Here is a 25,702-nt window from a genome sequence, read left to right as displayed (position 1 = left end):
CAAAAAAAAAGAGCATCGGGTTGAATTAATTACCTGACCAATAATATAAAATTATAGTATGAACTGAACTAGTTTAAATTATTAGATTAGGAATAAAAATATAAAAATTCTATATTAGAAAATGAATAAGAATAATCTTTTCATTTTAGTATCAATTCTAATAAATAATAAAACGCAATATTACACAACACTTTTAATTTAAATTTTTAACTTAACTTTTTCCTTTTTCTCTGTTTGGTCACTATAATTTACTTTATCATAAAAGTAATTAGAAAAGTAATTAGAAAAGTAATTGCTAAATCCATTTTCCATGTAACTGTAATTAAATTAATATAATTTCTTTTTTAAAGAATATACTTTGTAATTGTAATTAGTTCCTTTTTTTAAAAAATAATTTGTAATTGTAACTATTTTTAAATTACAAGTAATTACCCAGCTCTGCCGGCTGGTAGGCCCTATTTTTCTACCTGGTATTTGTCTGGCTAAATGTATTTGCAATTACTGGAAGACGCTATTGACCCTGTCTTGACTGATATTATTGAAAATGTTCGTTACTGGAAGACGCTTTGACCCTGCCTTGATTGATGTTATTGAAAATGTTCCAGAGTATGATGAAGATCATTTGATTTTTCAACAGGACGGTGCTCCTCCGCATCATGCGTTAATTGTCCGTCAGTATTTGGACCAACGTTTTCTACGGAATTGGATTGGGAGAAGAGGCAGCATTGAGTGGCCTCCACGACCACCGGATTTATCGCCCCTTAATTTCTTTTTGTGGAGATAACTAAAAAGTAAAATCTATAAAACACGGCCAGCGTAGCTGGAAGATTTGCGTCAAAGAATCGTCGACGAATGCCGTCGAATCACTCCGGAAATGCTTCGGAATGTGCGCGAACTTTTCGAACAAAATCTTTATTCTTGTATGAATGCGGGCGGTCATCAGTTTGAACATTTAATCAACTAAGTAGTAAGCAACTAAACATAATCTTAATTTTAAAATGTAAATTTTTTTCAAAGTATTGGGCGGAATTATAAAATTTAAAGTCTGTTGTAGAGAATTGTAAGAGCTTTCAAAAGAAATATTACTCAACCCTCAATGCCACTTAAATATTTTGGGGTGTTGCTTACCCTTGCTTGGGGGTGAATGTGGTGGAGTCAAAAATACCAGCAAAGAATATCCCGCTTTAATCTAAAATCGACGGGTCTGAGCGTTTTTCTACAATCTTGACGCAGTTCCTGAAAATGGCACTGTTTCGTTTTCATTTGGCCACCCTGTATATTAAATAAAATGTTAACTGAAATACTGCGAATTAATGAATAAAAGACAAAAATTTCTTGATTTTGAGTTTTTTTACTCTGTTTCTTACCAACGTCTTCTGAAACCTTTCCTGTTGCCGCAAAACTGAATACTGTATCCCCAAAAAAGCTCTTTAAAGTGAGCATATCCGTTTCGTGTCCATTACGGGAAGCCCCGTTGCTAACAGTCACTTAGCGCCTAAAAAAATTAAGAATCCATCAAGCCCGCTGTAAAACCACGATTTATTTTTTCTACAGTATCTCGCGCCTGCAGCGAGGAGGTTTCGCCAAATCAAAATATTATTTTTTTCCATAAAACTTAACGTGTTTATTTTACATTTGTTTATTGAAGAGGAAATTATGTTTACGGCCCATCAAACACCTATTAGCGAAATCTGGGCGCCCAATAACTTTCTTGCAGCGGGCGTTAGCTGTGACCTTAAACCAGCATATTTATTTCTATTTCACGTCGTAAAAGGCGTGTAAAAATCGGAGTAAACGTGTTATTAACTGCCGCGCAAAAAACTGTAAATATACTGCATGCCGTTGAAAATGCACGCGGGCAGACACATAAAGCTTTACGGCCCTATAATCCGTTTTATTGGGGACATTAGGAGAAACTGCGGCCGACGGACATGAAAATTTTATCTGTAAAGATGCTCGGTGTGAAAAACGACGAGATTCGGGCGATTGATTGGGTTGTTGTTGCCAGCTGCTCGAAGATGAGATGATGTCATTGTAGAACTAAAAACTTATCTTGTAAGATATTAAGAGATTCGGTTTAGGGAAAAATCTGAGATATTCAAAATAAAAACACTCGAAGAAATACTTATTAAAATATTTTTCCATCCACAGGATGGAAGAAGTTTGACTGCCATTACTTCAGCATGCAATAGAGTAATCATAAATGAACAAAAAAGTAGTATATTACAGGGCCGTAACATTAACAGTTTTCAAAATACAGCAAGTATTAATATTGGGGAGTTTCATCACGTGACAACAGCGCTTAACCTGCTGATGCACACCGCGTGTGTGCAGACTTGTCCTACGGAAAAAATGTAAACAGCTATTATTGTGAAACATTAAGTAAATTTAAAGACAATTGTTTTCCAATTTTTAAATAAATACAATAAATTGTATCGATTTTGTAGTACGAAGGCAGTGTTGTGTTTAAATTTTAGCTCGAATTTTAGTAATTATGAATCTCTTAAAACCGGAACTTAACTTTTAATGAAATTACGTACCTATTTGAAAAATATGTAATTGAAGTACCCAAAGATTCACGTCGTCCAAATAATCATACGTATTAAAAATAATTTAGGTACTTACCAAAAAGCAAAATTCAGTAATTTGTAAACGTACAAGTACAAAACAAACTACAACATATGCTCAAAATGTCCACCACCATTTTCGATGCACACACAACACCTTGGAATCCGGTTTTAGCGCACTCGCTGGAAAACATATCAAGAAAAGGAAATAGCGGTACGCAAAAAACACTCCGACACGGTCGAATCCAGATACCAACTGCTTAGTACCTCGTGTTATTATAATCGCTGCGCCATTTAGTCCAATTAAATAAGCCTTTAAATCGAAATTTTGGTCAACTTGCCTGAATTTTTGATATGAGTTTGAGGAATGTTATAACAATAATTGACAGTAATTTTCCCGGCCCAGGGTGAAAAAAGATAAAACAAAGGGGTTTTTCAAGATAACTCAAAGGGTTAGAAAAAAAAAATTTCGTATAAAAGTCGTAGAGCATACAATTCTAGATAAAAATGGACGCTTGACTTTTTCTTGTATTATTAAAATTAACAGAGTTAGGGATGCTAGATCTTAAGAGAGGATTTCAGAAATTTAAAAAGATCTTAAGCAGAAAAATTAATTAATTTTGTAATTTTTTTTCGATCTACTCTAAAATATGTAACCTTCCTTTTCAGAGAAATAGATATATTTTTTATTTTTTTAAGAAAGTTATAACAATTTCAAATTTGTTGTTCACACCCCTTCGAGATTTTAACGAAAACCTCGAAACAGGTCAATTTAATTTTGTCAATTAGTTTACATAAATCATATTTTTACTTCTTTTTGAGTAAATATGATTTTTTTATAAATAAAAAATATAGTTTTTCTGAAATAAAAAATAAGGGTAGCAACCCCGAAACACGGAATCACTTGCGAAATATTTGTTTTTTTATCATAAGTAATTTCCATTTTGTTTAATTTTAAAATATTGATTAGAACCCCAGAAATTTTGAGAAAACGTTTTGGGGGGCGAACTTTGAGGGTGTATTTCACCCCGTAAAAATGTTCTTCCGCCGATAAAAAAAATACGTCTCTTTACATTTTTTAGAGTAGATTGAAAAAAAAATTCATTCGTTTTTCTGCTCGTTATGATTTTTTTTAAATTTTTGAAATCTTCCCTTAACTTCTAGCCTCCATAACTTTGTTAATTTTAATAGTACAAGAAAAAGTCAAGATGCCATTTTTATGTAGAATTGTATGCTTTACAACTTTTATAAGAAACTTTCTTTTCTAGCCATTGCCCCTTCTGAGTTATCTTGAAAAACTCTTTTGTTTTATATTTTTTCACCCTTGGCCGGGGGTTGAACAAAAAATTACTGTCACTTATTGTTATAATATACCCCAAACTTATAACTTATATTAAAAATTGAAATGATACTTTCAAAAAAAGTAACTCGAAAGAAGTGGCCCTAAGTTAGCAAATTGCAAATAAATGGCAAATTTACGTGAATTTTTTATTTTGCAGAAGTTCAATCAAGGTTAGCGTATGGAATTATTATTTGGGGAAGTTCATGTAGGGCAGATAGCGTTTTCATTGCCCAGAAACGTATTATCAGACGTATAGCTGGAGTATCCCCGACCCCGACCCAGTCATGCCGCCCTTTATTCACTGAATTTGGTATTCTCCTGTTGAAAAGTTTGTATATCCTTGAAATATTGTTATATATTTATAAAAGAACGATTTATTACCAATGTATCTGTCCACTGTCATGATACTCGTAACAAACATAATTTTTGTGTCCCCTTCAAACGCCTCGGCATGACTTTGAAAGCTTACAATGTTTTGGGACTGAGGTTATTTAACCATTTACCTCAACATTTGAAAAACATAAATAATATTCATCTATTTAGAAAAAATGTTAAAATATATTTATTAAAAATTTGTGCATGCTCCGTTCATTTGACAATAGCTGTTAGCTTATTTTAATTTTAATCTGTTGTAGGTTGTATTTTTTTGTTTATTTATTGTTTGTACTATAATTAATGTGGATCGGCCTATATACCTTTTTTTAACATGCAATTATATTGTATTATATAGACTTGACTTATCCCATAGCAAAGCTGTAATGCTCTAGTTGGACTAATAAATATCTATCTTTTAACTGTTGTTACTACCCCCGAAAATCTAGACGACCTATCGGAATATTAGTTATTTTATGTTGTAGACAAATTACCTACAATTTAAGGTATCTAAAGTCATATTTCACCTATTTGTTAACTGTAAACGCGGAAAAATCAGTTTTCGAAAATTGCGCATTATTATTACAAAAAGCAATGCATGTTGATGAAATTTATGGAAAAGACAGTCAATCTAATGACCAACACGTGTGCCGAACATCGATTCAATTGACCGTGAAATTGTTGCAGCAGGTATTTGTTAAATAATTTCTTTTGTTTTTTTACAACTAGTTGTTTAATTAGTAAACGTTAATTTTAGAATTAAATAATCGTAGATATAGGTTCTAATTGATCAACAGAAACCTATTGAAAATGAAAAATTTCAAAAAGTTGAAATTAAGTAGCCCTTTACAACTAAAAAATAGCTCGGGAATTCGCTCTTTTTGGATTATATAAAGCTTATTTTTACGGTAATTAAAAAAATAAAGAGAAATTACCTACGCTTTTTTGTTCCCAAGATAGCTTCCATTTTTACAACGTTAATTATTAATTAATGATTATTGGACGTATCGGACCAGGATTTTAGAGCCAAATAAAGAAAAGATTAAACTTTCACTTTCAGAAAGTTTTACATTAATAGTTCATGTAATAAACGCTCTAGCAGCAATAAAAGTTAACGTTAATAAACGCGGGAGAAGGAGCGCCGAGCCCGCGCATGCGCGTGAACATCGCTCTCGTCGCGCGCGAAATTCTTGACTTGAACTTTTCAAATTCGGTGGTTTAGGGATTTTTATTTGATCTTACCAACCGTGAACTATTGGTTGCCTACGCTCGACGGTCACATGGCTTGTAAACATGTATGAAGACTCTGTAGTAAAATCTCAACAAACAACTGAACATTAAATCATTGTCGTGAACATTTTCAATGAAGCTATCAAATAAAACCGGAAAATTACCTTCTGTAAAATACCTTAAATAATATAACAAAAAGCTGATGTCTACCAAGCCCGTAAGCGGGTCTTTCACCGCTTTTTGCAGCTTGCAATTCTGTCAAATGCAAACTCCCTTTCCAATTTCGTTCTTTCAACGCCAGTTCTGCGGAAAAAACTCGCCGTCCCAGTCAAAGCAGCTCAAAAACTTTTTACAACCCAACTAATTTGCATCTATTACAATGATGCCTTATTCGGCTGTTGAACAGCTATAATAATACGGACGCCGTTTGCAATCGGCCGTTAAATCCGTCTGGTCTGTCCTACAATAGTTGAAATAATTTAGGAGACAAGATAAATGGTCACTTTTCTCTTTAATGCAGTTTTGGATTAATCTTTAAAATTACATGAAATATAATAAAAAAATTACAAAACATTAAAAATATATTTCACAGTTTTGGAAAATGCCTTACTCGGCGTTTATGGTAGTTGAATATTTCCGCAGCGTTGAGTTTAAGTGAGTTTTTAGGGGACGAAGAATATAAAACCCTCTTTAAGAGGTATATTTTAAACCATTAGGAACAATTTGTACATTTTCAACTTTGCTTTGGGCTTATTTGAGACTTTAAAACGTCATAATTCGATTGTACGGGGGCGTCTGGTGGATACTCCAGTAATTTGTAATGAACATATAGGGTGTACCAATATTCCGTGTAGGTATATGGATCTGCCACAGTTTCCTGCGACAAAAATAAGCGGATTTAACCAAACTATTCTTGTTTAGCCGCTAGAGGGCAACAAAGTTGCCATAAAAAATATTTTTTTTTCAAATAACTTCGAAACAAAATATTATTACAAGTGGTGCATGAAGTTAGTGACATTATGGCATATTGTACAGGGTGTTTCGAGAAGTGGGGGTTTTAATTACAACAGCTACATATTTATATCAGAAATGGAACTAATAATTCGAAATTTAGAATTGAAAAAAAATCGTTTTTTCGAGTAGTAGGTATGCAACAACTGTCTCGTGCTGTCCTAAACTACATCGAGAAAAACTTTATTTTAAAGTGACACACATACTATGTTGTTTGGTGCATATTTTCTTCTTGCGATGTATTGTTTTATTGCGATGTACTTTTTACATTGTACTACGTTTTTGTTAAAATTATATATATTATTGAAGGTATGAGAAACATCCATTTTACAGATGTCAGAATTGCAATTTACTATTGAAAACTTTTTTTTACTTAGTGTTTTATTTACACTATATATTTTTTTCAGTTTACTATTCTAGAAAGAAGTGGCTATTACCTTGGTTTACAGATTCCACCTAAAAATGCACCTTGAAGAAGGTGCAAGGGCAAAATCAATATTGAGAAAAAATGTCTTCACATGAACGAACAACATCAGTAAGGCTTTTTGCCAAGGAAATAAAGGAAGAAAGTTTTTTTATCAGTCTAATTATTTTAAATTAGAAACTCATAGAAGACTAGGCTATTGATTATATCCAAAGTACAGGGTTAAAAGGAACTATGACGTTCAAGCTATTTTATTGCATGAATCGATCAAAGGGTCATTTTAGATGAGAAAACCGCGGAGTGCTATTAAATTAGAGGGTGGAAATTGGAGATAGGGTGAAAATGCACCCCTTTCAGTTTTTTACTTGTAGCTCGAAAATGAGGCAAAATTTCACTATAGAAAGCAAAAAATAAGATTTTTTGATTTCTTTAAATTTTTTGACTAATTTTTTTTTAGTAAAAGTAGGCAAAGAAAATTGCTGTACAAAAAAACTAGATGAGATTCCCTTCAAAATGATGCGTTTTCAAAAGTTTTTGGACTAATATTGACTGACTTATAACCGGTCAAACTTAAATATTTTTTCGATTTTCGTCGTTAAAAATGATTATAATTCTTATTATTTTTACAACGAATTGGTTCTTTACTTAATAAAAATTTATTTCAAACGTTTTATTTGTTAATAATAAATACAAATTTTTCACAACTTAGGAGTCAAAAAAGTAAAAAAAAATTTGCTTTTTTTAAAATTGTATATTAACAATTTTTTACATTAAAATTTTCTTTTAAATATTTTAAATAAGCCACATCGATGGAAAATTCAATTCTCTACAAAATTTTTCCTATGAACTATACCGAAATTTTGCTTCGTTTTCGAGCTATATTTAAAAAATTGCAAAAGTGCATTTTCATCCCTGTCTTCAATTTCAACCCTCTAATTAATAGCACCCCGCGGTTTTTCCATTTTTAATGACCATTCGAACAAGTAATTTTTTCTAAAATTTAGATACTCCAGTGGCGGAGATACATGCGGAGATAAAATAGTACGGCACTGCTATATGGTAACAATTATGATATTTTCGGATTCGTCCCCAATTTTCTACAAATTTTATGTTCGAAAAAAGCCTGATTTTCGTGTATAATTTAAAAAACGAACTGATTGAACTGATTAAGGAGGTATATCGGGGTCCGAGGGAAGTGAGGAGCGCAGGGGGGGTCCCATGCTTTTCTTATGGGACTAAAACCCGCTACCAATTTGAAAAAAATTAAATTCTATTGAAATTATTTGCAATAAACATTATCTATATAGCAAAGAAATCTACTCATATGCACATAGCATACATATTGACTATTTAACAACATAAAAATATCATATTTAATTAGTTTTAAATTATATTTAATGAACGCATAAAGACTATGTAGATGTGGCAATAGCGCTAATAATTGACTAGCAGCTGTACACACTGCGAACCTACAGACCTCGGACATCGGAGATATTGCGCGTCAAATTCGGGTAAAGATGCGTACGCGTTCAAAACTGTATTGTGTGTGAACTATGTACAATATAATTCTTATATATAGCAAATATATCGTATTATCCTCGCGAAGATTTGTATCCTTTATTTAAAATCCGTAAATTATGTGAACTGGTAACACAACGAGAATTATGTTAATTTAGTTCTAAAGAAATGAAATGACACTCGAGCCCATCTCTCGTCCAAGTCAAAGAAAATGTTGGATGCAATTTTGAAGGTTCTGTAATAGAAATTACATTATTACTCACTGTTCGTGTTTCTCATCTCTATTTTAGTAATGTTACAAAAGTTTTGCAACTATAACTAATTTTTTTAGATATAAAGTTTGCTGAGAAATATTTATGTTCCTTTGTTATTCTGTACAAAAGCTTTTATCTCAAATATTACTAATTATATTAATCAAGTAAAGAAATCTTTATGTAACCCTAAATATTGCTAGGTACGGATTACGATGTTTTTATAAACCATTAAATATATTAAAAAAATTTATCAACTGTATTTTTTATTCCAATAAATATATCACAGTTTCCTAGCCTTTTTTAATTAATTTAGTTTTTTTAGAACATTACAAAAAATCATATGTTGTGGATAATTTATTGTTGAAAAATGTATATGTTTGAAATCAATTTCGTTTTTATCAAGTGTTTCAAATGTATTCCCTCCTTGCTGTCAGCTGATTGCGACGTTGCCACATTAATCTTCAAGCCAGACAGAACTCCAATCATTGGTTTCTGTTTCTAATTAATACAGCTGTACTATGTTCAAAACTTACATTAGTTTTACATCAAAAATAAGATAATACTGTGTACTATCTATGGAAAAGGTTTGTTTCACAATTTCTACATTTTTTTCTCAGTTACGGGCAAGAAAAGAGCCGTACCGTCCACCTTCGCCATATAAACCTATGTTAAAATGAACAACTTTCAACAACAATATCTCAAAATCTAGATTAAAAAAAAAATCAAAAAAATATGACGCACTGAGGGAGCACTGGGTAATACACTATACAAATTTCAAGTACATCTGTGCATTTTAGTAAACCCGATATACCTCCTTAAACTGACTGAATTATTTAATTTAATAATTTTTAAATTATTTAAAAAAATTAAAAATATTTTTTGAATTTAACACCCTTATCTTTTTAACGAAGAGTCTTAGTTAAAAATTTTATACGAAAGACTCCTTAAAAATCACCAAAGAACACGAGGTTTCATTTTTGTCATCGTTTGTGAATCACTCTTAATATAAATATACCTATCATTCTAAATGCTAGTAATTGACCACACAAATATGGGACCTAAATGACCTTCTAGTTCCCTCATCTCGCCCCGTACACTGATTTTTTTAATCAAAGTCGATAACATCGAAAAACTAAGAGTGACGATGTATCTATAAATATCCCTACTATTTCGGGATCTATCAAGAAATCCTGCCATTTCGGTGTTTGTTTCTGGATTCTGGATATCGGGGTAAAAGAGGATCGAACCCGGAAGCGAATCCCACGTACCGCAAACATCCCACTGGATAAGCAAAGGCTACCCTGAAACCTGAAGCCGCGAAGGTGATCAATGCAATTTGAAGCATTTTTCAACGGAGAACCGCCTGACAGGGGCTGTATTAAAACGTAATATATCATTTTCCATTAATCTTGGGGGAGTTTAAATCGTTTTTTAAAGGCCGAAGTTTTGTTGAAGTGTGAGGGGCATCGTCTCGTATTGATTTATAACCCCAGCCTTCCTCGGACTACAAGGTACTTAATCCCTTTATTTCAGTCCTATCAAGGATATGTTGTAATGTTCCCATACGTTTCCAAGACATAAAAAAATTGTTGTGAATAAAAATCGAGGCAAATTCTATCTTTAAAATCTTAATATGAGGTGACTTAGTGTAGCTACACAGAAAAAAAAAAACATCACAATTGTAATCACACCCATTTTTTTAAGCCACCCTGTACATTTTTTAATTATTGTGCGATTTTAAAAGGATTTTTTTAAAGATGTACAGCTTGATGAAGTGTGCTTTATGAAGGAAAATGAGTGTGATTCCACAAAACCCAAGCCGTACCAAGTTTTTAGGAGTAAAATTAAAATATTTCATGCTAGGGATTTTTGAGTAAAAAAATTTTTAATTACATCACTGAATTCATGACCCCCCAAAACAGGCTAATACCAAATTTTATCGAAAAATTTTAAATAATTATGATTTTGTTACTATATAAAAATTCAGTAATTTTTTTTTGTGTTGATATTCTTGATATAAAATTGTTTGACTTCGTTTGACAAGATTAAGAGAAAAAATTGAATTATTTTATGTTGTATTGATTGCTAATACATCAAGTCCTGTATTAGCCAGTAACTTTGCCGATGTTCTTCGGAATGAATGGCCTGTATATGTTTCAGGATGTTCTAGTTTCAAAAACTGTGCATCTTATTAGGAATCATAGAAAAGGTATTCTTGCCGACTGGTTGGTTGTAACATTTACCTGCTTGATAGGGCATAAAAAAGCTTGAAATTTCAGTTTTAATTTCCAATCTAATCTTGATTTATTTCTTGAGAATTTCTAGGTGAGAGACAGAGCTCAGACGAGAAGTAATTATTGTAAAAGTACTTGACATACCATTTTTAGAATATGGAATTGTAACTACAGTAATGTCATCGAAAATTGACGTTGTCCAAAGTAAGTCTGCATAACACATCAGAACGGCATGCTCCTGCAATGCCTAAGACCGTCACTACCTTCATTAGCAAATATGTGTTATAGGGTGCCTGACCGAGAAAATCGTTGACTTGTTCTCTTGTAAAAACATTTGACTTTTTAGGTGTGTAGCCGTTATTCTTACGTTTCAAAAATGCTCTCAGTTTGCGGTATGGAGTTACACAACTTTTTCTAAATTTAACCTTCAAATCACCTTGAACCTGACGTGATGGAGCTTAAATAACCTTGGATTCGCGTTCAGTGACCTCAAAAACATTCAGACGAATTTTTTCAAATTTTTCAGACTGATTTTAACTTTTCTATACACAATACTTCATGAATGACCTTGAATGACCTCTTGGGTGTATCTTAGGGGTAAACAAACCTCGGATTCGGGTTCAGTGACCTCTAAAACATATGCATGAATGAATTTTTTTCAGATTTTTCAGACTGATTTTAACTTTTTATCCAAAATACTTCATGAATTACCTTGAAATGACCTTAAGTGACCTCTTGGGTATATCGTAGGGGGTAAACAAACCTCGGATTCGGGTTCAGTGACCTTTAAAACATAAGCATGAACTTTTTCAGATTTTTCAGACTGAATTTAATTTTTTATTCAAAATACTTCATGAATGACCTTGAAATGACCTTGAATGACCTCTTGGGTGTATCGTAGGAGTAAACAAACCACGGATTCGGGTTCAATGACCTCCAAAATATAAGCATGAATTTTTTCAGATTTTTTGGAGGTCATTTCTTGATTTGACCTTCAAATCACCTTGATCCTAGTGTGATGGAGCTTAACCGACCTCGGATTCGTGATCAGCGACCCATATATACCATGGTCACCTCTGACGATTGTCCCAAGATCAAATGTTGACCTGTGTATTATTCATAAAAGAAATATCATATAATTTTAATAACATAAAATAAATAGCTTTGTTTGCTATTGTGATAAAATTAAAATTGATCTGCGAAAAAATTATTTGTTTAACTTGGCAGTAAATTAGATTTATTGCTTTGACTGCTTTAGTAGACTCGCCTGCGCCTCCGTCTGTTAAATACCCGTCGTGGCATTAAATCTTGTACTTTACTTCCAAGTTAAACAAATAACTATTAAAATAATGTATAAAAAGAGAGACAACATTTGTCCTCTGGCCGTTTTTTCATGTCATCAACCGTCTCACCGGCTCCAAAGTGAATTATTATCATTTATTGGACGTGATAATAAAATATCGCTCTCCTTTTCACGTGTGCCGGCATTTATCATTGTTATTATGAATTCCTGTCACGCCCATCGCAAATAAAACGGGTCGCCTTCGAAACATCACACGATTACTGCTTGTACATCGCTGCCGTCTCCGAAATGAATAACTGACTTTTTTCATCCTAGCAACGAAAAACCCGAACGAGATATATGGCTTATGTTCGGGCCCCGAGAAAAATTGGAGGCCTATAAGAACAAATGAAAACCGTTATCGGATAAATATTTTCGCCAGTTTACCGCCGAATTTCGCCGCCAATAGACGGGGGCCCTTTGTGAAGAATTGTTTTTCGAGCCCGCCGAATTAAAAGTGTGCTGGCTCATCTTTTATGCCATTAAGTGGGCCTGTATAGAAAGGATGGTGAAAAAAAAATAACAAAGTAGTTGCCCTTTTAAACAAAAGCATTACGCAGTTGATGGAAGCTAGACCTCGATAGACAGGATCGATATCGCCAAAAAAATTTACAGATTCGGGGGAGGATTGTTATATTTAAGAGCGCTAGGTAGATGAGCGACTGTGGTGTGCTTATTGAGAGATTTTTGCAGATTCCATTTAACAAATATTTATTTAGTATTACTGTGGTTTCTATAGAGTTCTTATTATCGTGGTTTATTGTTTACATCATCCTTGTAAGTATTGCAATGCAAAATTTTAATTTATGGCGAAGCATGACAAAATGCATTAGCAGAGCATTTACCAGATAAACACGTGTTAATGTTCCCACTTTGATGGGTATTATAAAAATAGAGAACGTAATTAGTGATCCTTGATGAGTACCAGGTGAAGAAAAATGATTTGTTGATGACTGGTGGTGACTGACATAAGGAATATATGCTGACTAGCAAGAGCATTCTTTTTGTTTTTTTTTTACCGTAGTTTTTACTAATATTGGATATTTTCTTAGTGTAACGTTATTTGTTTTGTTAAAAACTTAAAGCAGGTCTCGTATCTGGAACACTTTGAAGTGCGCTTTTAGAAAAGTTAATAAAAAAACTGTTTATTAAAAGTTTTATGGATCTATCTTCCTCGGCTATTCGCGAGAGTAGCTGAGGATTGAATAATCACTCATGAAGATAATAAATTTCTAGAGTGGTCCGTAAAAGTAACACCTCATTCATAAAAAGTGGGGAACGCATCGTAAAAATATTGGTTTTACGTTTTCCATATTCGAAAGTATAACAAACTCTTAGCCCACTTGGTTTTATTACGCAATCATGGTGGGTCCTAAAAGCGTTTTACGGTTTAAACAAGTCCTGTTATATTTACAATTTCTTTGAAATATGAAATACTTGATTCCAAGTTTTAGAGGTTAATAAATTATGAACGTGATGGGACGGGAGTTGTTTTTTTTATTTTTTTCATTGCCTTGTTAAAATATTTCAATTACGTTATGCTTACCGTAACATTGTCATAAAAAAGGTTTACATTTAAAACTCTCGTTTTTGAGATACAGGATGTGAAAATTTAAAAAATCATCTAAATAACTCTGTGCGCCTATAAATCAGGACACTCTGTATACCGGATGATTCAGAACTTATAAAAAAAAATTTGGCGGTACAGGGAACTCTTACAAATACCATTTGACATACCTGATGTTACAAGAACTGTTCAAAATTTTGTCCACCAACATGTAAACACATTTGGGTCCTTCTTACTCAGTTTATACGAACTAACACAAATGTTATCTTGCTTCACCATAATTAAAACGATATCCAACAACTCCGAGTTGCTATACGAGTACACGCAAACCACTTTTGACACTAATAACTAAAAAAACAATTGTAAACACTATCGCAACGACGATTGTAAAATCGGATTTCAGTATTCGGAGACGCTGAGGCCACGTGGCCCTCCACGCGTATTGCGAATGACGCTAGAAACTGCAGTTGTCCAGCTATGTAATGGTTGAAAGAACTACAATTTAAATAATTTTTTTCTCTAAAACTAAGGATTTTACAAAAATTTTTTTTACGATATTGACTCCATTTGTCATCCCGCATCTATTCCCAAATTTTTTTGGATGAGTTGTGAATCACCCTGTATGTTTCTACTGGTATTACTTTAAACTATTCAATTATCCATCATACAAAATATTTCGAGCGAATCTATCAAAAAGTAGACTGAATTTTTATGAAATAAAGTAATGCCTTGCCAAATTTTTTTTAATTTTAACTTTAATTTGTGGGTCTCATACAGTGCCCAAATAATAGACAGTGACTAATTTTTTGGTCATGTAGATAAGTGCAACAAGTAAGGCGTGCAGGTAGTGCTATTCCATGGGCGTATCGTTTTAGAGGGGTCCAAAAATTGTTAAATATAGGTACATAGGACAACAAATCCATTTGTCGATTTCGAAAAAAACTAAATTTTCCTTATAAATTTACATTATGGGCTTAGCGAATCCTGCCAACCCACCGTCATGTAGTTTCATGTAGTCATAGAATGAAATCATGAACTCGAATCTATTTCCAACCACTGAGTACTCAAGTCTTGAAAGCCACTTTCTAGAGGACTCTCTTGATGTTTGGGTCAGAACACGAATTGCTCCGGGAATTCTGAGTTTCAAAAGCACTGGGATACACTGGTGTAGTCCATGATCAAACTATTTTTTATTGTATTGGTGTATTAATAATGGTCGTGGTTTCTCAGAGACCGCATTTTTTTCTGTTGACGATTCTTCTAAACATGTTTTTTATCTGCTGTTGATATTTAAATCTTTCTAAAGGTCGTTCATTTATTTTGAGATAGTAAATCTACATTTTAAATATTCAACACACTGTTATTTAAAACAAAAAACTATATTCACCAATTTGGTTCTTTTCTATTAACATACTTTTCCCATTTCGTTTTAAGCAACAGAAATTCATTTCATCCATAAGAACGATCTATAACAAATTTTCATCTGTTGTCCTTGCAGTGTGAATTTTCTTTAATGTCCAAATTTAATTTTTCTAATTTTAACATAAACTAACATATTTTGTTATTGAAACAAGTGTCAAAACGTTCTACTTTATGGTAACTAGTTACATAATAAAAACCATTATGCAACTGGTTACGAAAAGTTTCTTATGTCACTAATTGCAAAAAGAATTAAACAAAATTCAACAGAAAAATAATAAAGTAACTTTTATTTAAGTCAGTAATTTTATAAATAACACTTTATTAATTATTTATTATTATTTAATTATAAATATTCACAACGCAGTTGGTACAGTTAGTGAATTAAAAGATTATTGTCATCCGCCTCCGTCAAAAACTTCGCAATATTTACTTTTGAAACAACGTTTGATTTCTTAGCGTGGTATCCATCAGAATGCCTTTTCAAAAATGCTATCAAACTAATGTATGTTTTAATGTGCATACCTTTTTTTAAAGACAGCCCAGTTCTCAACATGGAGTACTTATCCATAGCGTAGAAGTCTTCAAATTCTTCTTCCCTTCAAAATATGCCAATAGTACTTTCTCATTGACGTGTTTTACTTTCCTCTCTTCACGCCATTTCTCAAATTTTTCATAAAGTCATTTACCGCTTTGGATTTTTCATCAGTCAGTGAACATACGGAATTTCTTGCCGTTTCCTCGATAACACTCGGTATATCGTCAGAATCTGAACATAAATCACACATTTTTCCTAATAAATGGTAATAGTAACGATCAGCGTCTCAGAATAGATCAGCGTCTATTAAATGTCAAGTCAAATGACAAGAAAATTTAAACTGACACTGACCTACTTGATAATTGTTATTTAAATTATACTTGTAATTGATCAAAATTAAAAACTTGTAGGTATTTCCCATTTTTCGTCAAAATTAGAAATCTCATACGTAATCAGTTATGAAACATGATTTTATCTAACTCGTGCAATATTGCGCAAACTTGCACTCGTCACATAAAATCATACTTTTCATAACTGATTACATAAATAGCTACATATTTTAAAAGATAATACGTCCATCCCATTTGTACGCTTATGACAAGCACTCACACTCATATATAAACTGAGACAGGGAGAGATTTCAATAGCTAAGTCAAATCGCGCAGTCTCTGTGGTCTCTCTTTTTGTACAAATAAGCAAAGGTAGAAATGCGTGCTTGTAACAATGGCTCCTAATCATCTTTCACAAAGCTGATGTCTTTTTGAGTGCATTAGTAGTCTTACTCGCTTTAAATTAACACGCGACGCAAGAAACAGTGCCTCAACGGACTTTCCAGCGTCCGCCAAAGCGCAGCAATAAGCTGAAAACGTATTTACCTCGAGCTGGGGCAAATAAGTAGGCGCTCCGAAAAGCCTAAACTCATCACAATCGAAACACCCCTTTATTGTCTCAATATTCCGGCTCATCCACTTAAAAACCACAACTTGTATATTTTCTTTCCAGGCCTTCTCCGCAATTTTATAATACGACGATAAAACCCAAACGCCGCCGTCGATGTTTCGGCTTTATTTCGGCGTTCTGCCAAACCCAAATAGCCCAACTTTGATATTTAGCATTTTTATGATGGGTTATGGTTAATTGAAACTCGGGGGAGGGCTAACTATGGGCTTTTTATGTGGCGTAATAAGGGGGGATCCGGGACCTTGTAATTCCGGGAAAGATGAAGACCGGGACATACTGCCTGGGAACATCTTTCAAAAGACATATTGTTTGTGTCATTCAAATGGAAATTTCTGGATTACGCTCTATTTCAATGTTAAAACTTTAGTTAGGTTTCATCTACACTGAAGAAAAAATCTTGGTTGAAACTATTGGGAAGTTTTTGCTTCTTGAAAATCGATAAAATTGCGAAAATTTAAAAAAATACATATTTTTTCAATTATATTTGTTTACCAGAGTTAAATAATAATTTACATACAACGATTTCTTTGAAGAACTTTATATTAGCACCTATCCAAGAGTTGTATAAATAAATTTCTCGGAAGAAAGTAAAAAAAATTAAATTGGAATATGTAATGCTGATGATTGAACGAATCATGGAATTTAGACTGAATATTAAGTCCTCTGGGCGGTATTCACATTTGCTATGTGTACTAGTTTCTAGCGTTTCAGTGCATGGTTTGCAGCCACTGTTTGTGACTTTCCTGTTCTCGATATTTACGTATAGGTGTTATCCAAAGTTTAAACTTTCGTTTTGTTTTTTTTGGGGGGGGACTTATACAGGTCTGGTCATATTTTTATTTCCGATACAAAGTTACTAAATTATATAAATATTTCACCAGTCTCCCCTAATACTTCTGACTCCGCCCCCACATATAAGTTTATGCTATCGATATAACGGAATAAAAAAACGCCAAAACTTATGACAAATATTTCTAATTTTAAGCCGTAATTCGTCCAAATTTGCGGCTCTTTCGTGTCGATGTTTGCAGAGAAGTTGCGTTAAATGACTCCATGAAAAGAAGTCGCAGGGTGTCAGATCTGGAAATCGAGGAGGCCAAAGTATGATACCTCTTGTGGAAATAAGCCTTTCAGGAAAAGTTTGTTCCAAATAATCTTTGGAGGACATCCGTCTTGCTGAAATAAATTTCCTTAAATTTACCTTTTGAGGGTACTGCGTTCTTGATGGTATACTTAAATGCTTGTTTTCCCGAGACCAATATTGGACCAGTGAAGGATTATGACAGACAAGTAGGGAAAAAGATGATTCGTCTGTAAATAAAATCTGCCTAGCAAATTCATTATTTTCATCTATTTTTTCCCTAATGTATTCACAAAACTCCATACGCCTTATTTGATCACCAGGAATAATTTCTTGAGAAGTTTTCATTTTATAGGCTTTGTAACCATTCTTTTTTAAGATGCGACGAACTGTACGACTTGGAATGTTAAGTTCTTCGGAAATTTGGGAGGCAGAACACGGCTCACTTACTTCCACAAAAGCACAGACATTAACCTCTCTTTCTCTCCTTGCTTCAGGAATTTGACGAGGTTCCTGACTGCTACATTTCGTACACCGATTAACACATCCATACTCCTTAAACTTATGACAAATATTTAAAACAGTTCTAACAGTGGGGACTGGTTCGTCGGGGTATGAAAATATAAATCAACCAACGACTTCCTCTGCACTTTCTACACGACAATGCCATTTAATAATATTAATTTTTTGTTCGACACTGTACACCATTTTCATTTTGTGATACTCCGTCTACTGCTTGCCAAAGGTTTGAGTAGAATAATAATAAAAATAAACAAAAAAACAGCAAAGCGCTTTAGGTATTCGGTCGATTCACAAAAAATGCAACGGGGCACGTGCGCTCCCAAAGTCAACCAATTGCGAGAGTCCGAGTCGCAGCCTCGATGATATATGTCATGTCCGACCCATTCCACCCGAAGTTGATAGGGAAGATGCGTGTAATTTACTTAGTCTATGCGAAAGAATTACCTGGCCAGACCGGTATAGCTTCTCTGTAGAGTTTTGGTCAAACCGCTATGGCACTACACTGTTTTTGTTTCAAACGACAAAACCTCGACCTAATCAAATAGTTTGAAAACTTATGTCTTTGCAGTGTCTATAACAACAAACCACAAATTATATGGCGCTGAATACACATTCAACCCCTCTCTGGAATTGCATCGTTGTAGGCAATGCATAAATTCATATCAGTGCGAGGCACATCTAATATCATTGATTTAAACTTGCAAATTCGCTTAGTTCCCGTTCAGTTTTTAATCTACGCGCAAAGCATAACTTTTAATTTCCTTTGGACCTATCGATATGCATAGTATGAATTTTTGGAATCGATCAGAAAAAAGTAGAGATGGGCAAAACTGCTACACCTCTAAAACGTTACAACCAGTATAGTTCCAGAGAGATACCGTTAATTTATAACGACATCGTTATAATATTTATATGATATAATTATATCACATCACACGTCATATCACATCACATATTACATCACATCACACGTCACATTTCATGAATTTCTGGAAAATTTAAAAATTTGCACACGATGGTCAAGACACTGCGCAATTTTTAATTTTTTAAAGCAACAATATAGTTTAAATAATAGGTTTATAGAGATTATTTGAAATTTGTGACATTACAAAGCACATGTGGAGGTTGTTATGAAATATTACAAAGGCTCTTTGTACACTTGAATTTCTTTTCTTTTTTAATATGTTCAGCGCTGTCTACTGCCCGAGGTCTACATAATAATGATATACGCCCCCCTCCCCCACACAGACCTCCGTAGCCTCTTTGAGAGACCCCAAGTTTCCGCCTTGGTGGAAGTTCATGAGGAATTCCTTCCTAATCCCATGCATTTACATTGTGTAAATCTGGTAAACACTGCAGACCAGCTGATAACAAGGGCTCATCTCGCTTTGTCTCACGGCTTTAATCAGGGACACCCGGCTAGTTTGCGTGAGTTGTTAGCCCCCAAATCCGGCGGATATCGCAGCGGATGCCTCGAAATCGAGAGGGCGGCTATTTAAGTAGTCTCAAAACATGGATATGGCATTAGGGGGGCGGATTTGATGCGCCGGGGGCCTATTCGGATAGGAATGATAAGGCATTATGTGTTTGGAAGGACAGGCTCAACTGAAACATGACATGCTATCGAGATATAAAGATCTCTTTAAGAAAATAAGAGAATCTTAATTAAGTTTATCGCGTATTAGGGAGAGCATCGACTATCGTACCACTTAAGTGTGTCAATCTAATAACTGAATGATAACCAGCTGTATCTTTTTAAAATTCAGTCAACAGAGTGTTCAATTGCTGTTAACACACTACGCGGCAGCTAATTTTTGTCCGGGAACACGTCGACACAAGGGAAAGGGAGCGTAAGACACACAAAATTTTGATCTTAAAATGCAAACTTTAATGTAGACTAAAATGTATAAAATTCTATGACTTAGATTAATCAGGTAATGATTTTGTGAAAATGATTAATTAAAAAAGTACTTAAAATTACTTAAATACTACTAGTATGCAACACAATAAAGCGTTAAAAAGCGTTTAAAATGGTGTTTTCTCAAGAACAAAAAGTGTTTATCATAGAGTCCTACTTTAGAAATGGACGCAAGATTGATGGAATATGGAAGTATTCTATCGAGGAATGTTTCATAGAATTTCAAAATCAATTTCCCGGTGTTGTTGAGTACAAAATTTTTCAAAGTGCAGTTCAGCGTTGTGTTAATGTTTTTCGTGAAACGGGCAGTGTAACAAGAAAAGAAGGAAGCGGCCGACCTAAAAAGCGGACTGAAGAATTAAAAGAAAATGTCCAACAAATAATGAAAAATGCGCCAAGAACTTCTGTACGTGTTTTATCACAAATGGTGGGAGTATCAGTCGGTACCTGCCACACAGTGTTAAAAAAAGATTTGCGTTTGTTCTCCTATCGTTTAACTTGTCAGCAAGAACTTCATAAAGTTGATTTTCCGTGACGGGCTGTATTTTGTGAATGGTTTTTAAACAACTACGGTGAACTTCATAATATCACCTTTTTTTCTGATGAAGCCTGGTTTCATTTAAGTGGTTACGTAAACTCACAGAATATGAGAATGTGGTCTTCTGAAAAACCAGATAACTTTTTTGTCGAGGGCTCTCTACACGCTCAAAAAATTGGAGTTTGTTGTGCTCTCAATCGAAGGAGGATTTATGGACCTATTTTTTTTATTGGTACTCTTACTGCGCAAAGGTATAGAGAAGAAATTATCGCTCCTTTTGTTAACCAGCTGGAAGAAAACGAAATTACAAACTTTTACTTTCAACAAGATGGCGCAGGGGCACATACGGCAGGCGAGACGATAAATATGTTGGGGGAAGTTTTCCAAAATCGACTAATAAGTCTCAATGCTGAACATGAATTTCCACCGAGGTCATGTGATATTACGCCGTGTGATTTCTTTTTGTGGCCTTACCTTAAAAACACTATTTTTGAACTGCCTATTCCTGATTTAAACCATCTGCAGGCTCGACTTAGACAAGATTCGTGAAATTAACAATACCCCGAGCATCTTAGAAAATATCTTTAATTCTTTGAGGAACAGGTGTGAAAAGTGCTTGGAACAAGGAGGGGGACACTTTCCGCAGCTCCTTTAATTGTTAGTTATTGTTATCACGATTATTCTTTAAAATAAAGTTATATAGTCATTAAGTAACGTTATTGAAACTGACAGCTATACAGCTCGTTGAGAAATGAGGTTAAGTTGGTCGCTATAAGCTACTCCCTACGTCCAATGTGTCAGAGCCAACTTCGACCACGTTTTTATTTGAACCCTCGTTATTTATCTTACATTAGTGTATATGTAACTCAAAATGAGCATACAAAATTATAACAATTTATCAAACCCCCAGATAACAGCTGTTATTCGGTTTACAAAATATACTAATTATCTATTATACGTTGTATGATTTTATTGACACCAAAAGTCAAAATTGCATACATCAATTACCACCTCAGCCCAATAAATATTATTACAATTAGGTAAATAAATTGTTCATATATTTGTTCTCTAATAAATATTTGTGAGAAATAGATTGTTAAAAAATTGTAAAACTTGCAGTATAGAAAATCAAAAGTTTTCAAGGCAAAATGGTCGACGGTAACAGCTCTCCACTACTTCTTTGAGGTTTGCACAAGACAGCAAAATGTTATAACAAATGGAAACGTACTCACAGCCTCAAGATCACGTAATCAGGACAGCTCACCAAGTGCCTTCGGCTCATATAAATTGCAGCGGCTACACGGCTACTCTTTCTATCAGTATCGGGTCAGGTAAGTACAGGACAGGCAAAAGACTCCGATATCCATGTGACATAATTTTCTTCTTTAATTTTTCAGACTCATTTATTGCTCAACATCAACAGGAACAGTAATTAGCAACAGTATCAGGGAGGAATTTCGAGAAACGCCTATGTACAACGTTGGATAGAAACTCTAATTAACAGTTTCGCACGTACATCTTAACACCTACAAAAACCAAATTGTCTAAGCAAAACGTGCCAAATACAATTGCCCTAGTATTCTGAGGCCTTAACACAACACAACCTAATATGTGTAATATTCGTCGGAATTCCCGCACGCTAATCATCTCTTCCGCATACGCTTGCCGAACTCGCGCAAAAAGCTTTTGTGCTCTATCCAGCCAACGTTCTACATGCTTTTCATTATTAACAATAATATTTTAAATAAATAACAATCAGGTACTCTGCATTACTAAAATTATGCCCAAAGAACAAAAAGACGATTACTGTTTTAATTATTTAACGTAATATTTGTTTACTATCACTAGATATCTCATCTTTGCCTTTTTCAGGAATTTAAAGAGTTTAAGGGAGGTTACGGAAATATAGGAAGCGATAATTTAATACTTATAAATATTTGCCATATTTTTACATGATTTATGTTATTTTTCTGTATGTGAAAATGTTCAACTAAATAAAACCTATTTAGATATGCAACCAGTGTTACTGCCTTTAATTCTCACAAAGTGTTAAGAGTCGCATATATACAGTGGTGACCATATTTACTTAATATATTAATTTTCTTGTGCCTCTATTGTTAACTGGTATTTGAACATTACAATTTGAAAGAATTCAGGAAGTAGCTAACCAGACAAGAAATGATTCTAATTTTATCCGTCATCCGTCGAGTGACGGAATCTTTAGTTTGTTGATGTGAGGTTTGCATTCCAAGGTGCATGGACATTTTGAACAACTTTCATAAGATTTGTTAATTTGGTTAATATATTCAGTACTAGCAACCCGCCCCGGCTTCGCACGGGCAAATATAAAATAGCCTATGTTACTCCGAGAAGATGTAGCTTTCGGTAAAATTGGTTGAGTAGTTTTTGAGTTAAATCGTAACAAACAAAAAATCAATCATCTTTCATCTAATGCGACCCTAATATTAATTTTAAAATAATTCACGATACCTAAAGACAACAAACAAACGAACTCAAAACTAAAAATGCATAACCTTTAAATTTAAAACAATGTGAAAGGACTATCAATTTTAATTAATAAGTAAGTAGTTAGGTATCTAACTAACTAAATAAAACAAACACGAAACAAAAATGCGACTATGAAGTTTTAAATGACCCACAATAAGAAAAAAACAAACAAATTATTAAAAATCAATGAAATAAAAGTATGTTTGCAAGATGTTTGCAAGTATCTATGTATATTCCGACTACCTAATGACAATAAATACAAAACAAAAATGTGACCTTAAAATATCGAACGCAATTATAACTTTCCAACAACACCCAGAAAGAAAACACAGTCGTCATTCGTCACCTCCATTCGCTCCAAGTCAGTTTATTAAAAGATCACGCGCGCGTTATCGTTCGGCTTATTAGCTAAACAGTAGGTAAGATGGTGCGGGGGGAGAGTCGGCAATCGCATCAAACGAAGCGAGGCGCTTGAATTTTATTCTCGCGTCCGTAATTTTTTGCGATTACTCCTAAGATATTCATTTAAATTATATGGTGTAAAAGAGTAAAATAATGTGCATGAAATACTTAAAGCCTCTAACTTATTTAAAATGATAAGGATTAATACCGTATTTGTGTAAATAGCTTTTACATTACCACTTTATAATTGCCAATTTTTTTAAAGTATTAAAATGGACATAGGTAGTATGTTATCTTTAACATATAGACATATGCCATCGCGGACTTTTCTGTAGGCATATATAAGATACACAATTCCACCATACACTGATACACTACATAAACTTTCGGCTCGGACGCGTGGCGCGGGGTCACGGGGCGCCCGCGCGGCCCGGTCGAATCACGGTGACACGAAATTAATTTCGTTGCGCATTATTTTGATTTTGCTATATCTCCGAAGGTATTCATTTAATTTGCATGGTGTAAAGGGGAAAAATAATCTCCATGAAATGCTCAAGCCAACTAACGTATTTAAAATATTTTGTGTGCCCCAGCCAAATTATTTGAACACATTATCTATACAAAACTGTATCAGCATGTGGAGAAAAATATTTCAACACAGCAACATGGATTTGTTGCAAAAAAGTCAATAAATACTAATTTACTTTTATTTACTAATGATATATATGGGGCATTTGAGGAAAAACATCAAATTGATGCGATCTATACTGATTTTACAAAAGCGTTTGACAAAGTTAATCATGATTTATTACTTAGAAAGCTTCATAGACATTGTATTTCGCCAAACACTTTAAATTTATTTAAGAGTTATTTACAGAACAGATATTTTGTTGTTGAACACAATGGAAACACTTCAGGCAAATATCACGCCAATTCTGGGGTGCCTCAGGGTTCAAACTTGGGACCATTATTGTTTTTATTGTTTATTAATGACCTTCCAATGGTTTGTGAGCATTCGAAATGTCTACTTTATGCTGATGATTTAAAATTTTATAGAAAAATTAAAACCGTTAGAGATTGTGTGGCACTACAGAGGGACATAGATAGTATTGTCAACTGGAGTGTCAATAACAAATTACTTTTCAATTTCAAGAAGTGCCATGTTGTTTCTTTTTGTTCTAAAAGGAGACAGAATTCCATTGTGTTTGATGTTAGGATTTATTATCAGACAAACTGCAGTTTTCACAAATATACAAACATTGAAAATTCTCTATTTTACATTTTTTAGATCTAAACTTGAATTTGCTTCAATTATTTGGCAATCACAGACCCAAACTTATTTGAGCTCAGTTGAAAAGATTCAAAATAAATTTCTAAGATATCTTTATTTTAAAAAATATCATGTGCGCCCTGATTACAATTGCATTAGATCTTCGCAACTTAGAACAGAATTTGGGATAATCTCATTGGACATTAGGCGTAAAGTTGCGCAGATCATGTTTTTGTATAAGGTTGTTAATGATTTGATAAATGAACCAAATATCTTACAGTTAGTACCCTTCAATGCGCCGCCATTTCGTACCCGTTCGCCGTTAATGTTTCATGTCCCTACCGTTAGAGTCTCCGTCCGAGCCCCTCTCATTGCGATGTTTCGACTTGCAAATTCAATAAACGTTTTTACTAATCTCGATTTTTCTAACCCATATAAATTGTTTTACAATATGCTCGTTGATCATTTCCTACAGTTTTCTATATAATTAGATAATAAATACACCCTGTATGTACATACTTTAAATTTTGTAGTGATACTATTATTTAGGTACATTATAACTCGACTGTGTTTACTTGATCAGTATTTCTTATTATTTTGTTATAAATTACACTCCATGTAACTAGGCTATCACAGCCTGTTTGGATGTTTAATAAATAAATAAATAAATAAATAAATAAATAAA

General features: G+C 33.6%; 1 protein-coding gene across 1 annotated transcript in view; it reads right to left on the bottom strand.

Moving 5' to 3' along the window:
* Positions 1-15,805: 15,805 nt before the first annotated feature.
* Positions 15,806-25,702, bottom strand: part of LOC111691636 — a gene marked incomplete at its 3' end in the record, with an annotated part of 11,544 nt that continues 1,647 nt past the window's right edge. Inside the window, exons 2-3 of the mRNA XM_023454761.1 lie at positions 15,923-16,049; positions 15,806-15,879 (exon numbers count right to left, since the gene is read on the bottom strand). Coding sequence (XP_023310529.1) covers positions 15,806-15,879; positions 15,923-16,049 — 201 coding nt within the window. The remainder of the gene's footprint in view (positions 15,880-15,922; positions 16,050-25,702) is intronic.

Source organism: Anoplophora glabripennis, unplaced genomic scaffold (assembly GCF_000390285.2).
Source record: "Anoplophora glabripennis isolate ALB-LARVAE unplaced genomic scaffold, Agla_2.0 scaffold415, whole genome shotgun sequence".
NCBI lineage: Eukaryota > Metazoa > Arthropoda > Insecta > Coleoptera > Cerambycidae > Anoplophora > Anoplophora glabripennis.
This window is presented reverse-complemented; position numbering and strand designations above follow the sequence as displayed.